At 39.1% G+C, this 16484-nt stretch overlaps 1 protein-coding gene across 6 annotated transcripts in view; it reads right to left on the minus strand.

Moving 5' to 3' along the window:
- Positions 1-1920: 1920 nt before the first annotated feature.
- The window catches only part of UBE2U (ubiquitin conjugating enzyme E2 U), a 76391-nt gene continuing 61827 nt past the window's right edge, over positions 1921-16484 (minus strand). For 5 of the 6 annotated variants that reach the window (XM_070367899.1, XM_070367902.1, XM_070367901.1 and 2 more), the window contains 2 exons: positions 14974-15068; positions 1921-8626 (listed from right to left, as the gene is read on the minus strand). In XM_070367899.1, coding sequence (XP_070224000.1) covers positions 8451-8626; positions 14974-15068 — 271 coding nt within the window. In that variant the 3' untranslated portion in view covers positions 1921-8450. The remainder of the gene's footprint in view (positions 8627-14973; positions 15069-16484) is intronic. The other variant, XR_011463696.1, reaches the window with a different exon arrangement.

Consider the following 16484-nt stretch of genomic DNA (forward strand, 5'->3'; position numbering starts at 1 on the left):
ATATCAATAACCTCAGATATGCAGATGACACCATCCTTATGGCATAAAGTGAAGAGGAACTAAAAAGCCTGTTGATGAAGGTGAAAGTCGAGAGTGAAAAAGTTGGCTTAAAGCTCAACATTCAGAAAACGAAGATCATGGCATCTGGTCCCATCACTTCATGGGAAATAGATGGGGAAACAGTGTCAGACTTTATTTTTCTGGGCTCCAAAATCACTGCAGATGGTGATTGCAGCCATGAAATTAAAAGACGCTTACTCCTTGGAAGGAAAGTTATGACCAACCTATAGCATATTCAAAAGCAGAGACATTACTTTGCCAACAAAGGTTAGTCTAGTCAAGGGTATGGTTTTCCCTTGGTCATGTATGGATGTGAGAGTCGGACTGTGAAGAAGGCTGAGCGCCGAAGAATTGATGCGTTTGAAGTGTGGTGTTGGAGAAGACTCTTGAGAGTCCCTTGGACGGCAAGGAGATCCAACCAGTCCGTTCTGAAGGAGATCAGCCCTGGGATTTCTTTGGAGGGAATGATGCTGAAGCTGAAACTCCAGTACTTTGGCCACCTCATGCAAAGAGTTGACTCACTGGAAAAGACTCTGATGCTGGGAGGGATTGGAGGCAAGAGGAGAAGGGGACGACAGAGGATGAGATGGCTGGATGGCATCACTGACTCGATGGACATGAGTCTGAGTGAACTACGGGAGTTGGTGATGGACAGGGAGGCCTGGCGTGCTGCAGTTCATGGGGTCGCAAAGAGTTGGACACGACTGAGCGACTGATATGATCTGATCTGATTATGAGATAATCCACGTAGCAAACTACTTAGCACAGTTAAAAAAGAGAGAAGATATAAGGCACACAACCACAGAATTTACAGATATTAAAAGGACAATAGGGAATATTATTAATTACTTCATACAAAAAATTAGACCCCTTTGATAGAATGGATAAGCTATATGAAAGATGCAAACTAACAAAGGTCACTCAAAAAGAAATGGATAATCTAAATAGCCGTAAAGCTATTTTTAAAATTAATTGTAATTAAATGACATCCCAGAAAGAAAACTCCAAGCCAAAATGGCTACACTGCTGAATTATACAAAACATAAAGAAGAAATAACATGAATTCTGCAAAAACTCTTCCTGAAAATTAATAAGAAGGGAATTCTTCCCAATTCATTCTATGAGACTAGCACTACTCTGATATCAAACCTAGACAAAGACATTTGAGGAAAACTATAGTTGATTTTCCTCATGAACATAGATATAAAAATTCTAAACAATATGATAGCAAATCAAATTAACAACATATAAAAGGATAACATACCATGATCAAGTGAAGTTCACCCTGGGAATGCAAAGTTGGTTTAGTATTTTAAATAATAAATCAATGTAATTTACCATGATTTTAGATTATTTTAAAAAATCTAAAAAAATCATATTTTTATCTCAGTGCTAATGCTAAGTCACTCTTTGCAATGCTATAGACTGTAGCCTGCCATGCTTCTCTGTCCATGGTATTCTCCAGGCTGGAATACTGGAGTGGGTTGCCATGCTCTCCTCCAGGGGATCTTCCCAACCCAGGGATTGAGCCCACATCTCTTTACATCTCCTACATTGGCAAATGGGTTCTTTACCACTAGTCCCACCTGGGAAGCCCAATAGACATAAGAATATCATCAGACAAAATCTAACTTCCATATTCTACACAGGGACAATTGAAAATTAGAAAGAATTTTAAGAGATATTACAGAAGATCCAAATAAAGGAGAATTCATAAGTGAGATGACTCAGTATAGTTAATATGTCAATTCTTTCCAAATTGACCCATAGATTCACTGCAATCCCAATAGAAATCTTCACATGACTTTTTTTGGTAGAAATTGATATGCTTCTCCTAAGATAATATAGAAATTATTTCTATATTTCTCATAGAGATATAAAGAATCTAGAATAGCCAAAACAATTTTGAAATAAACTAACAAAACTAGAGGGCTAATATTAATTTATTTTAAAACAAGAAATTAAAACAATAGTATAATCAAGGCAATATGGTATTGATGTAAAGATACACAGGTCAGTGGATCACAGAGTCTAGAAATAGACCCATACATATGTGGATAACTGTTTTCTCACAAAGATCCTACAATAATTCAGCTGAGAAAGGATAGTGTTTTGAACAAATGGAGAAAGAAAGAAAGGGAGGAATGAAGGAAGGAAGGAAAGGAGGTAGGGAGGGAAAAGGCGGCACACACACATAATTTTGATCCATTCCTTGTACCATATATAACTCAAAATGCCTCATAGAATCTAAATGTAAAACCTAAAGCTGTAAAATTTCTACAGAAAATAATAAGAGAAAATCTTGTTACGTTGGTTTAGGCAAGAGTTTTTCAGACACAATACACAATCTATAAAAGAAACAAAACATATATAGGACTTTATCAGAATTAAAAACTTCTGCTCTTTGAAGATTCTGTTAAGATAATGAAAAATCAAGTGGCAGACTAGTTACTTGTTTGTAAATTATAAATCTGTAAGTCATTTATCTGATAAAGGACTTGTATCCAGAAAAATTAAAGAACACTCAAAACTTAATAACAGGGAAAAAACAATAAAAAATGGATAAAAGATTTGAACAGATGCTTCATCAGAGAAGATAAAAGGATGGCAAATAAGCACATGATGCTTATCATCACAGTCTTCAAGGAAATGTAAATATAAACAATGATATACCAATACACACCTTTTGGAATGGCTGACATTTGAAAGACTGAACATACCAAGTGTTGGACAGGAAGTAGAGGAACTAGAACTCTCATGCACTGCTGGTGGGAAAGTGAAATAGCAAAATCCTTTTGAAAAATAGTTGGCCATTTCTTAAAAATGTAAATGCCATATGATCTAGCCATTTCAATTCTATGTATTTACCCAAGAGAAAATAAAGCATGTGTCCATTCAAGAATGTTTACATAAGTGTTTCTATCAGCTGTTTCAATCTTCTATTTCTGCTTGACAAATTTCCCCAAATTTTAGCAGCTGAAAAAACACATACACTCATTATCTCACAGTTTCCATGGGTCAGGAGTTCAGTCATGGCTTAGTAGGATGCTTAGGATCTCTAAACTGCATCCAAGGTATTGGCCACACTACATTCATTTCTGGAATTCAGGTTTTTTCCAGCTCACATGGTGACAGATTCAATTCCTTGTGGTTGTAGGGCCAAGGTCACGGTTTTATTGCTGGATGTCACCCAGGGGCTATTCTTAACTCCTAGAAGCCATGAGCAGTTTCTGGCCATGTGAGCTTCTTGTACCATGAGAGCTTACTTCCTGAAAGCCAGCAGGACAATCTCTCTCCAATCTCTCTCCAATCTGCTAAGATGGAGTCTTATATAACAAAACATAATTGGCAGAAGTGAGTATCCAATCACCTTTGTCATATTCTATTGGCTAGAAAAAGTCACAGGTTCTGTTAATGCTCAAGGAGAAGGGATTCTACAAGAGCATGATGCACTGTGTCATCTTAGGGTGAATCTACCACAGCAACTTTTATATTTGTAACAGTTTCCAGATTAAAACAACTCAAATACCCATCAACAGGTGAATGGATAAATAAGCCACAGTATTTCTATAGAGTGGAATACTACTTAGCACTAAAGATGAATGATAATATACAAAACATGACTCAATCTCAAAACAATTGTGCTGAGTGAAAGAAGCTAGACAAAACAAGTACTTACAGTATGATTCCATTTACATAAAACTCTGGAAAATTCATAATAATCTATAAGGACAGAAAGAAGATCAGGGATGGTCTGGGAATGAGAGTGAAGGGCAGGAAGTGTTGAGGCAGGAGAGAGACATTATAAAGAGGCAGGAGTAAAGTTTTGGGAATGACAGATATGTTTACAATCTTAATGGTAGCGATGATTACATGGCTGTATCATAAACAAAACGTTTCAAGCTGCATACGTTAAATAGTTCAATTAATTGTATGTCGATCATACCTCACTGAAGCTGTTTTTGTTTTTTTAAACATAACATCTATTTTCAGAATCAACTTTGTTTAGATATTCCTGCTTGTTGAGGTCCTTTAATGGACCGGAACTTGGTGGTCCCAAGTCGACGATAAGAAAATAAAGGAGAGAAAGAGGCTGATATTCCTTGGTTTACACAGAAAGCCAATAAAGCCCCTGCACGGGGCTTGCCCTGTTCACGAAGGCCTCAGGCACCCTCTCAATGGGGTGAAGGCGCAGAGCACCTTCTCGAGAGGGTCTTAGAAGCCTGAGGAGGAAAGTGAACTCAGAGAGCCTCTACGCTCCAGGGGATCAAGCCTGAAAAAGAGGGAGAGAGAGAGAGAGAGAGAGAGAGAGAAAGACAGACACGGGGACCAGAGCTCTGATGGAGCAAAGGTGTTTTAATCAACATGGTGTGTGCATATATACTGTCTTACAAAGTAGTTATTCTCAGCAAAGATAAAGATTAAAATTCCAGACTTACAAAACATAGGCAATCCATATTAAAGACAGAGATTTGTAAACAATCACTTCTACCGTATGCTTCACAAGAAGGAAGAGGGTACTTATCACCATATAGAAACGCTAATGAAGGAAATGCCTGGATTCCTCAGTCCTGGGAGAGGCTTGCCTCTCCCCTTAATTCCTGAATATTCAGGAATTAATAAGGAGCAGAGAATTCCTGACAGATCCAAAACAGCACACAGGAAGCCTCCTGTTAAATGCTTCCTAACACTGCTTGTTAACAAAAGCTTCCCTTTTCATCACTTGAGTTTTCCAAATTTACTTTTTAGCAGATTCTAAGACAATGCATTGCAGGTAGATTCTTTACCACCTGAGCTATCAGGGAAGCCCCCAGTGAAATAGTAGTCTTTTTTTTTTTTTTTTTAAAGCCCGATTTACATATTTAGCTATTTGTTTTATAGCCACTTTTTAGGAGTCTGTTCCAGTATAGGTCATTACAGAGTACTGAGTAGAGTTCTCTGTGCTAAACAGTAGGGCCTATCAGTTATCTTTATTATGTATAGGGGTGTGTATATGTCAGTCCCAATCTCCCAAATTATCACTCTCCTCGCTTTCCCCCTTTGGTAACCTTGTTTTCTATGCCTGTGACTCTATTTCTGTTTTGTAAATAGGTTAATTTGTACCTTTTTTTTTGTTTAAGATTTCACCCATAAGTGCTATCATATGATATTTTTCTTTCTCTGAAACAGCAGCTTTTGTTTGAGGTGGAAAGAATTGTGGCAGCTGTTGGACTGTGGGTCCTACATGATGAGATCTCCTAAAGTGGATTTCTGTCTGGTTAGCTTATACTTTGAAGATTTAGTGGGAGAGTCAGATGGGCAAACATACAACAATATAACTGCACACACCTACACACACTCTATGGAGAGTCTGGGCTGGGTATGCGGTGTGCAGAGAAGATTTTGTGGAGATGATTCCTGAATGAGTTTCAGGGGATGAAGAGGAGCTGATCAAGTGAGGACGGGAAAAGGCATTATGGGAAGAGAAAACAGCATAAGCAGAGGCAGGGAAATAGGAAAGAGCATGTTACACGTGGGAAAACAGGAGTTCAGGCACAAGGTGGGGAATTGCAGTGGATGAGGATGAAGAGGGTGGGTGAGGGCTGACGTGATGCACATGGTGATATGGACCTTATCTTTCAGGCAGAGATTCTCTGAAGAATTTTAGGTAGGTGAATGATGTTATAAAAAAAACTATAATCTCATCCATGGATGAAAAGGCATTCAAAATATACAGTGACGGTGAGGACAGGAATGAGTAGATGGATTTAAGACATTGAATGGACAATATGCTAAATATTGGGGATCAACAAGCCATAAATGAAAGAGTGAAGTCCATAGTAATCCCCAAGTTTTTATCTTTTGGTTATTCCTTAACTGAAAAAAGAAACATAGGAGGCAGGATGTAGTCTGCTGGGGGTGAGATGAAGAGGAGGAAATGAGTTTAAGTTGGGCTTGTTGAGTTGAGTTTCAGGTACACTGGAAAGTTAAAGCAAAGGTCTTTTAAGGCACATATAAAAAAGTCAGAGAATAAGAATATACATGGGTGGTGCAACTCTCATAGTGGCAAGATGTTCAAGAAAAATGTGGAGAGAGCAGCACTGGGCTACAGCCCAAAAGAACCTTCCACCAAGAGCTAGGAGTAGAAGGAAAACGCATATTGAAGACCCAGAATGAATGGTCAGTGAAGGTAACTAAATTAACTATCCTGTTCTACTAACTAAAGTATCTATTACAAAAACTTGTTCTCTCCCCACTTCCCCCCACCACCCATTTTCACCCCCAGGTCTTCTGGTTGCAAGAAAGGAAAGTAACAAACGCAACTACTTTGCCCTAAAGAAAAGATTAGAAATAGACAGGATAAAATACTTATGAGACTGCTGATATCACAGAAACATTTTTGATTGACTGCCTTGTCCAGGACTTCTTGGTGACTGCTGTTTATCTGTTGACAATTCACATGTTTGTCCTCCTAGAGAACTACCAGAGAAGAGTCAGAGGCCCAGCCTCTGTTGTGACCATCAGCAAAATGCACCTTTGAGCTACATTCTGTAGTTTCACTGAGGTATGGGGTAGGCCATGCAATATGGCTCTTTTACTAGATGTAGAAAGAACTGTAATTGCTATGGAGCTGGATGGGGTTGTGAATTTGGCTCTGACTGTACTTTAGCACTGATAAAATGAGGAGAGATCTGAGACAGCTGCTGGAATTGTTTGGTTCTGGTTGGGGAGGATAACAAGATCCAGCACTACAATGTCGAGAACTTATTTTATGAACTACCACAGGTAGACTTGGAAATATCTACTAGCCAGGGAAGTGCCCAGACATCAAAGTTCGTAGACAGAGCTTTTGTCTATTTTCATAGCAACTAAAATCAGTTTCTCTAGAAATAAGGGAGAGACCTATTTAATACCTAGACCCAAGGTAGGATAGATGGATGGATAGACAGACAGATAGGTGGGCAGATAGGAAGACACACAATTTGTGGTGTTTGGGGGAGAACTGTGTTGTGTAGGTAGGTAACCTACAAACTAAGTCTCTTTTTAAAGCAAGGCTGAAACAAGGGTTTCACAGGTGGTGCTAGTGGTAAAGAACCTGCTTCCTAATGCAGGAGACATAAGAAACATGGGTTCAATTCCAGGGTCAGGAAGATCCCCTGGAGGAGGAAATGGCAACCTACTCCAGTATTTTTGCCTGGAAAATCCCATGGACAGAGGAGCCTGGTGGGCTACAGTCCACAGGGTTGCAAAGAGTTGGACATGACTAAAGTGACTTAGCACTTAGCACATAAACATTAAAAAACACACAGAGAGAAAAGTGATCAATAATATCCAATATAGCCTAGAGGCCAGGTAAGATAAGGCATCTGTTGAATTTGGGAAATATGGAAGTTTTTGGTGATCGTAGTGAATTTTAACCTAGCATAAGACAGATTTTATTGTGCACTGCATGTAAACATGAACTAAAGAAATACAGAGAGTCTGTGACAGATTACTATCAGTAAGTCTGAGAAAATATGAATGACATAGTATTGAGGGAAGTGAAAATGCAGGGTCAGAGGTGGAGATGTAGTTTAGGAGAGATTTCAGTGTATTTTCAGGTTGGGGTAACACAGCAAAAATAAAAAAAAAGAAGGGAAAGAATAAAGATGAGAATATAAGGGGATGGTTAGTTAAGGTCAAAGAGAAAAGACAGCATGTCCTTTAGGAGAAAACAGAACAGGAACACTGGTGAACTGGACAGATGACATCCTTTCCCTTGAATATGGAGGAAATAAGATGCTAAACCAGGCAGAAGGAGATAAATGTACAGATCCTGTGTGTGTGTGTGTTAGTCACTCAGTCATGTCAGGCTCCTTGCAACCCCATGGACTCCTCTGTAGCTCACCAGGCTTCTCTGTCCATGGAATTCCCCAGGCAAGAATACTGAAGTGGGTAGCCATTCCCTTCTCCAGGGGATCTTCCCAACCCAGGGATTGGACCTAGGTCTCCAACACTGCAGGCAAATTCTTTACCATCTGAGCCCATGGATCCTCTACTTGGGTTAATGTCCAGCCTCTGAAGCTCCTGAGTGCTCCTCTCCAATACTAGCCTCTTCCCGATCCAAGTCCTGCCAGCAAAAATGTGTGTCTGGTCGTCTAACAACTCTGGATAAAATACCACTAATTGGAAAACCATAATGAATACTGCTGCTTGGCTAACTTGGGGTCAAACAATGAAAGAGAGCTCAAAAAAATCCAAAACAACATATTCACTGATTCACACTTAAATTTCTAATTTGTTCTTGCAGTGAGAAGATGAGACAAATTTGGAAAAAAAAAAAAAAAGGAAGCCAAGCTGTAAGAGTCTTCCAGAGTTGCTCCATGAAGCTGAGCTGTGGTTGAGGCTGTTCATTTTTTAAATCCTGGAGCTTAATCTTCCAAGGCATCTGTATCAAGGGAATTGGTCCAGGCAACCAGATCATCCACTTCGTTTTCCCATGGCTCATTTATGCTAACTTCAACCGGCTTTCTCTTCCACCACTCCTTTTCTTTGTCCTTCTTTGTGACAGTATCTGTTTTAGTTTGTGAATCAGGAGAAGTTTGAACTAGAATGAGAAACACAAGAACCAGAAATTTAATAGACATGGCAGGAAAAACAGTAAGAGAACGTGTCCCTGCATTTGTACCATAATGCCTAAGATCACCTAAGTGAATGCAAGTAACCTTTTTAAAGTTTCCAAATTTTACAATTGCAATGAACTTATTTTTCATAAAACATTCTTTTCATTTTGGTCGATCTTCTTATGCTCATATATTTACTGAGCCCTGCTAAGTGCCAGTAGGTGTAACAAGGGAAAGGTGTCCGTGAGTGCTTCACATAGATGTGTGCACACGGATGGAATCACAGGCTCTAAGGGAAAACAGATGTGGGCTCTGAAAGACAAGAAGTTTGCTGAAGAGAGGGGGCAAAGGAGGGAGACGGGACTGCTTTAGATGGAGGACACAGCACAGACCACAGCACATAGGTATGAGAGAGAGAACTTGACGGGTTTTGAGGTAATCAGAGTTGATGCTTCAGTATTTACACTCTGCCAGGGGCTATGCTAAGCATGTGCTACATGCAAAATATAATTTAACTTATACACAATGCTTATGATGGACAGGTATTATTATTTTTTTTTAATTTTATTTTATTTAACTTTATGATGGACAGGTATTATTATCTTTACTTTAAGGATGAGACAATAGAAACTAAGTACCCTGCAGTAACTTGTCCAAGGACATTCAGCTTATAATAGTTAATCATTGGTCCACTGGATCCCAAATCACAGTGTTACAGTGTGTGGACAGTTGAGTGGGGCTGGCTAGTTAGGCTGAGGCCAGGTTAGGAACGCCTCATATATCACGCAAAGAAGTCTCATCTTTCTTGTATCTGTCTCATAAACAGGGAAACAAATTGATTACATTTTAAAAGAATATAGATACAGTATCTTTATTTCTCAATATTTCTACTCAGTGAGGGGAACTTGCTTTCCAGGGATGAACCCAAGTTGGTGCTATTTATGTCCCGCTACCCCTACAATCCCACTGTATTCTCCTCTCTCTGTGTAACTGTTGCCACCTAATTCATTGCCCAGCACGTGGACCAGGACAAATTCTGTCTCATATTACTTCTGTGTTTATTTCCCCAGTAACAAATTGAATGAACCTTGTCATATTCATTGTCTTCTAGTTGTGCTGTAGGCAAGGATTATGAATGAATTGTTCTCTTGATTTCTTTGGTTATTGCCTGATGTCACCAATGATTGAGTTTTTATTTTTATATTTTAACATTAATCTCTAGATTTCATTAATTTAGAACTAAATTCTCTTTTCCTTGAGAAAATCTTCTTTAGGAACATATCATTGATGGATTAACTATACTTTCTAGCCATGTTTGAGCTGTTCTGAGTTCATATGCTTTTGGTCACAAGAAATACTGTTCAAACCACTTTAAACAATAGAGAAGTGTCTCATCTCATAGAAGAGGAAGATCAGAGGAAGGGCAGGACTGAATGATACAGTGGCTCAACGATGTCATTTAGGACATTCTTTCCACAGCTTTGCTCTACCATCTCTGGCGTTGTCTTCATCTTCAGAGTCACAGTGAAGAGAGGTGTGGTCACTCTAGTACTCATATCAGACACAGCGATATCCAGAGGAAAAATGGAGGCTTTTCTCCAGGGTCTCGTTTTTAAAAGTAGGAAAACTACCCTTGCAAGCTCCTAGTGTATTTCCTCTCAGGCTGGTTTGTGAACCTTGCTCCTAAGCTAGTCACTGGCAAGGAAAATGAGATTACTATGATTGGCCAACAACAGTTGTTAAAGTGGAATGAATATTGGGAGTCAATGACCTTGATTATTTGCCCTCTTAGTTCCTACTCTGTTTTTTTTTTGTTTTTTTTTTAAAAAAAAAAAAAACAAAAAACCACACTCCCAGGAAGCATAAAAAGAAATTCTGGCTAGATTAGCAGAGCCTAATGCAAAACAAACATAAAAATGTTTCCTGGTGACACAGAAAAAGTAAATATTATTTTGAACTTTTTTCCTCCAGAAAATCTTAAGCATTATAAACCCCTCTGAGAAACCTTGGATTTACTGGTTGGAATGAACCAATAACTTTTGTTACTACATTAAAATAAGTTACAGAAGCACAAATTCTCATTACCTTATGGTTTGTATGCCTTTCTTGGGATGGATCTTGAAAACTCTGCTTCTTAAAATTTTTTCTAGTCGTAAAATAATTTTGTCCATGAAGAGACTAAATTTTGTTCTGATTGGTGGGCTCTGGTTTATTGCCCGATGGTTCATTTCCATTCACTTCTGTATCAGCCTCAGTTTAATTAGAAAAGCAGAGCACTTATAATACAAGAATGAAAGGTTTAAGACATGAAACAGGGATTACACATGTGTGGAAAGACCTGGAACAGTGAAGTCTGGAAGGCCATAGCTGGAAGAACATCACTGCTTTAGGTCAGTCTGATGCATGGATATGAGTGGAAACACCAGGAGTGCAAGGGGAGCACAAGATGCTGCACACAGCTGACCACTCTACACGGGATAGACATTGTGGGCTCATGGAGGTTTCTATGAAGCCCTCACATCTGTAAAAGTGAGAGTGTGTGAAGAGTTGCATGAAACTGCTGTCTGAGAAAACTGCCATGTATGATACACACAGCTCCTCAAGAATTATGGCCTCCTCTTTATTCCCACCTCCAAAATTTGAGATAAATTTTTTTCACATTAGCAAATCATGATATGCTAACCCTTCTCTGCAAAAGGGAAGCACAGAGTTCATTTCTTTTCTAGCTGAGTCATATTTCCCTTTGGTATTCTGGATAAGCTCACTCTTGCTATATTATAAACAATCACAAGATCCCAGTGGCATATGACAGCAAGCATTTGTTTAGGTCACACATCTACAGGTCAGCTGAGTGTTGGCCTCTCTGAGTTGGGAATGGTTGGGAAGCTTGATTGGGAAGCTTGGTGACCAGAGGGCTAGTCCAGGCATGCTCTTGGGATGATGGAAGAGGTGAAAAAGAGCAAACCAAATTGCACAAATCCTTCCCAAACTCTGAGAACACCAGTTCAGTTGCTCAGTCGTGTCCGACTCTTTGCGACCCCATGAATCGCAGCACGCCAGGCCTCCCTGTCCATCATTAATTCCCGGAGTTTACCCACACTCATGTCCATCAAGTCGGTGATGCCATCTAGCCATCTCATCCTCTGTCGTCCCCTTCTCCTCCTGCCCTCAATCCCTCCCAGCATCAGAGTCTTTTCCAATGAGTCAACTCTTCGCGTGAGGTGGCCAAAGTACTGGAGTTTCAGCTTCAGCATCAGTCCTTCCAATGAACACCCAGGACTGATCTCCTTTAGGATGGACTGGTTGGATCATCTTGCAGTCCAAGGGACTCTCAAGAGTTTTCTCCAACACCACAGTTCAAAAGCGTCAATTCTTCAGCGCTCAGCTTTCTTCACAATCAAACTCTCAAATCCATACATGATCACTGGAAAAACCATAGCCCTGACTAGACAGACCTTTGTTGGCAAAGTAACATCTCTGCTTTTGAATATGCTATCTAGGTTGGTCATAACTTTTCTTCCAAGGAGTAAGCGTCTTTTAATTTCATGGCTGCAATCACCATCTGCAGTGATTCTGGAGCCCAGAAAAATAAAGTCTGACACTGTTTCCACTGTTTCCCCATCGATTTCCCATGAAGTGATGGGACCAGATGCCATGATCTTAGTTTTCTGAATGTTGCGCTTTAAGCCAACTTTTTCACTCTCCTCTTTCACTTTCATCAGGAGGCTTTTTAGTTCCTCTTCACTTTCTGCCATAAGGGTGGTGTCATCTGCATATCTGAGGTTGATATTTCTCCCAGCAATCTTGATTCCAGCTTGTGCTTCTTCCAGCCCAGTGTTTTTCTGAGCACATCACACCCCAGTAAAATGCCATTGGTTAAAGCAAGTAGTATGGCAAAGCTCAAAGTCAAGGGTCAAGGGAGTATATTTGGCCCGTGGTGGTAGAACAAGATAGGGAGTGAAAATTTCTGAACAATAATCTAATTGGTCACAACTTCTTAGGTTTAGTATCTTAGCAATAAGATTAGACACAAAAGAGAGTCTACCTCAATGTCAAAGTGGACATGGTTCAGCACTAAATTAAATGAAATTAAGTGAGTTTCTGGACATTCTTTAAAACATTCTCTCTCCCAGCTCACATTTCTTACTTTTTCTCATTCATCATGAGTTTATCCCCCCTTTCTCCAAAATCACAGGGCTGCTGAAACCATGACAACTCTACCCCATTCGATCATTCATTTGCTCATTTGTTTATGAGCTCTGAATGACTACTCCATGCCTATCACTGTGCAGAGAGGTCAGCAGCCCCTTCCCTCAAGGAAGTCACCTTCTATTGAATGAGACTGGCCATAAAGAGACCATTATAACATGGCACGTGTGGTGGGCAGACTCTAAAGTGACTTGTTATGATCTCCACATTCAGGTGTTAACACCTTTGTGTAATCCCCTCCCTTTTGAGCGTGGGTAGGATTTGCTACTTGCTTCTAATCAATGAAATATGCCAAAGGCAATGGAATCTCATCTCCATGATCATGTCACATTACATAAGATTCTACCTTGCTATGGGACTTGTTCTAGAGACTCTCCTTGTTGGGTGGATGAAGCAGGAGGCTGTGTTAGGAAAGCCCACATGGCAATGAACTGCAGGCAGCCTTAAAAACATAGGAAAGCCTCCAGCATACAGCCAGCAAGAAAATCTTCAGTAGTAAAGACAAAAGGGAGTGAATTCTGTCAACAGTTCTGTGTATTCACCTCAGTGAGCTTACAACAAGCAGATTCCCCACTCGAGCCTCCAGATGAGAATGCAGCCCAGCTGATACCTGGATCACAGTCTAATGAGATCCCAACCAGAGGGTCCTGCTACACTGTGCCTTGTCTTTGAGCACACAGAAATTGAAATAAAAATATGTGTTGTTTTAAGCCAGTAAGTGTGGTAATTTGTTACATAGCAATAGAAAACTAACAGAGCATGATAAGGCATGATAGAAATGCTATGAGAGCCCACAGGGAAAGTTTCTTAGAGAAACCTGAGTTGAATCTCAAAGGATTAGGTACTAGAAAGGAAGGAAAAGGAAGCAATGGTCTTTGGGGGGGTGGGTATAAGAAAACGGTGCACCTCTCAAATTTTTTTGAAATGAAGACAGGAATAAATAACCATGACCTATTAAGTCAGTGTGGTGTTTATGGTATTAGTAAAACATCAATAAATGATATCGCTGGAAAGGCAGACAAATATTAGAGTATTAAGGACTTTGCCTTATCAAAGGGTAGACATTTTCTCCTGAAGGAAATGATAAACAAGAGGTTTTAGATATGCTAAAAACATAAGCAGATTTGAGCTGTAGAAAGCAGTTTGACAAAGCATGAACAGAAATTATTGTCATCATCAACTTAACCAGATAGATATGGAGCCTGGGAACAGAAAGTTAGAGACAGGGGAGTAGGACCTTGAAGAATCACTGATTGAAGGTTACTGCCTGTGCCTGGGAATTAGATGTGGTTGTGTTTCAAGGACAGGCAACAGCAAAAGCAGTAACTAATAGTTCATAAGACTTTCCAGTTCACAAAGAATTTTTACCTATGTGGAGTCATTTATTCACAAGAATCCTGTGAGGTACGGAAGGAATCCTGTGAGGTAGGGAAGGATTTTGGAAACAAATACATATTGGACATTTTCCATGTACCCAGCACTAGCTGAGGATGAAGAAACTGAAGCTCAGAGGTTAAGAGGCTGTCCTAAATTACACAGACCTGCTGGCTCCACCCAAATTCTCTGACCCCAAACATTTTGCTTTTCCTTCTACAGTAGCTGATTTCCATGATAAATTACGAGCTCTCTCTTCTTGCTTAAGACCTGCCCCCAATCTGCTCCAAATGTTTCTTTGAAAAAACTTTAATTCTTAAAAAAAAAAAAAATACCCAAAACATTTCAACTAACTTATTCCTTTCTTTTTAGCCATATTGCAGTTATCTCTAAATCTAAAATGAGCTCTAGGAGTCAGTTTAGTGTTTTACTTATTTTTGCTACTTTTATACATTTTGAAATTTAGCCTTGGATTTTCAAATTGTGTATTCACCTATTAAAGGCTACAAAAGCTTGAGAGTAAAACTAATCCATTTTTTTTTTCAAAGTTCCAATTCTTATGTAAGTAGTTTACTGAATTTATTGTGTTAGTCAGAAAGAGTGAATAAAGCAACTTCAAAAGGAGAACAAAAGATTAGACCTCACATATTTCAACTTATTTGAATTAAACAAAAATTTAAATGCATTAATACGACTAGTATCTTAGTCCTAAAAACAAAGTAAAACAAATAGATCAAATTCAGTTTACTTGGAGGTATGCAGACATAACTTCTTCCAGTTTGATAATTGGCTTTCTGAGGCTTTATATTTTCTCTAGCAACCCGAGATATGGCAGCAATATACCTAGAATAACAAAAAGAAGAAGCTGTCACTTATGAATATAAATGGAAAGGCCAAACACAATTTCTAGAAAAATAACATTTAAAAAATAACTGTTAACTTTTGATGTCAATGTGTTGAATAAGTTGGTGAGTTTTTTTCCCCACTCTGTTTTCTGGAAGACTATGTATAAGGTTTGAGTGACCTATTCTTGAAACTTAGGTTAAAAAAGCCTATGAAAAACATCTGTACTTAGTTAAAAGAAGAAGAAAAAAATTGTCTAATTTCTATGAAGTTTGGGAAGTGTACATTACTTTTGAAAAAAATAAGGCCAACAAATCCGATGAACCCAAGGAGCAGAGCAATGAGTTTTGACTATGGTGCCATTCTGAGTATTGACTAATGCAGTGGTAAACTGAAATTACTCTGTATGTGTTATGCCATGGAAAAGTATCTAGAAAAGTAAACAAATATGGTGTTAGAGTAATATTTTAAGAATAATAAAGACATCATTTGGTATAACAAAGGTATGTTAATTTCTTAGAGCAGCCATAATAAACTACTACAAACATGGTGACCTAAAATAACAGACATTTAATTTCTCTTGGTTTTGGAGACTAAAGTCTACAAACAAGGTGTTGGCAGGACCAGGCTTCCCCCAAAGGCTTCAGGGAAGAATCCTTCTTTGCCTCTTCCTAGCTTCCGCTGGTTCCCAGCAATCCTTGAAAGAGCTGACTCATTTGAAAAGACCTGATGCTGGGAAAGATTGAAGGCGGGAGGACAAGGGGACGACAGAGGATGAGATAGTGGGATGGCATCACCGACTCAATGGACATGAGTTTGAGTAAACTCTGGGAGCTGGTGATGGACAGGGAGGCCTGGCGTGCTGCAGTCCATGGGGTCAGAAAGAGTCAGACATGGAAACTGAACTGAATTGAGCAACTGAACTGAGCTGATGAAACTCTAGGTTAATGGACAGTGATGGAGCTGGTGATGGACAGGGAGGCCTGGCATGCTACAGTCCATGGAATCGGAAAGAGTCAGACATGACTTGAGCAACTGAACTGAACTGATGAAACTCTAGGTTAACAATTTCTTTTTAACACTTTAAAACTGGCATTCATTATCTTTTGGCTTGCAAGTTTTCTAAGAAGAAGTTATTGGTTGTTCTTATCTTTGTTCCTCTATATGCAGTGTGTATGTGTGTTTAACCTTCATTGCTTTTAAGATTTTCCTCTATCACATACAAAAATCTTATTTTTATATGTCTTGGAATGGTTTCTTTATTCTTCTGCTTCTTGGGATTTGTTGAGCTTCTTCGTCTCTGAGTTTGTATCTTTCATCAAATTTGGAAAATTTTCTGCCATAATTATTTCTTTGCATATTTTTTCTGTCAGTTTTTTTGGGATACACCAATTACATGTATCTTACACCACTTAA

The sequence above is a fragment of the Bos mutus genome, chromosome 3 (genome assembly GCF_027580195.1).
Source record: "Bos mutus isolate GX-2022 chromosome 3, NWIPB_WYAK_1.1, whole genome shotgun sequence".
NCBI lineage: Eukaryota > Metazoa > Chordata > Mammalia > Artiodactyla > Bovidae > Bos > Bos mutus.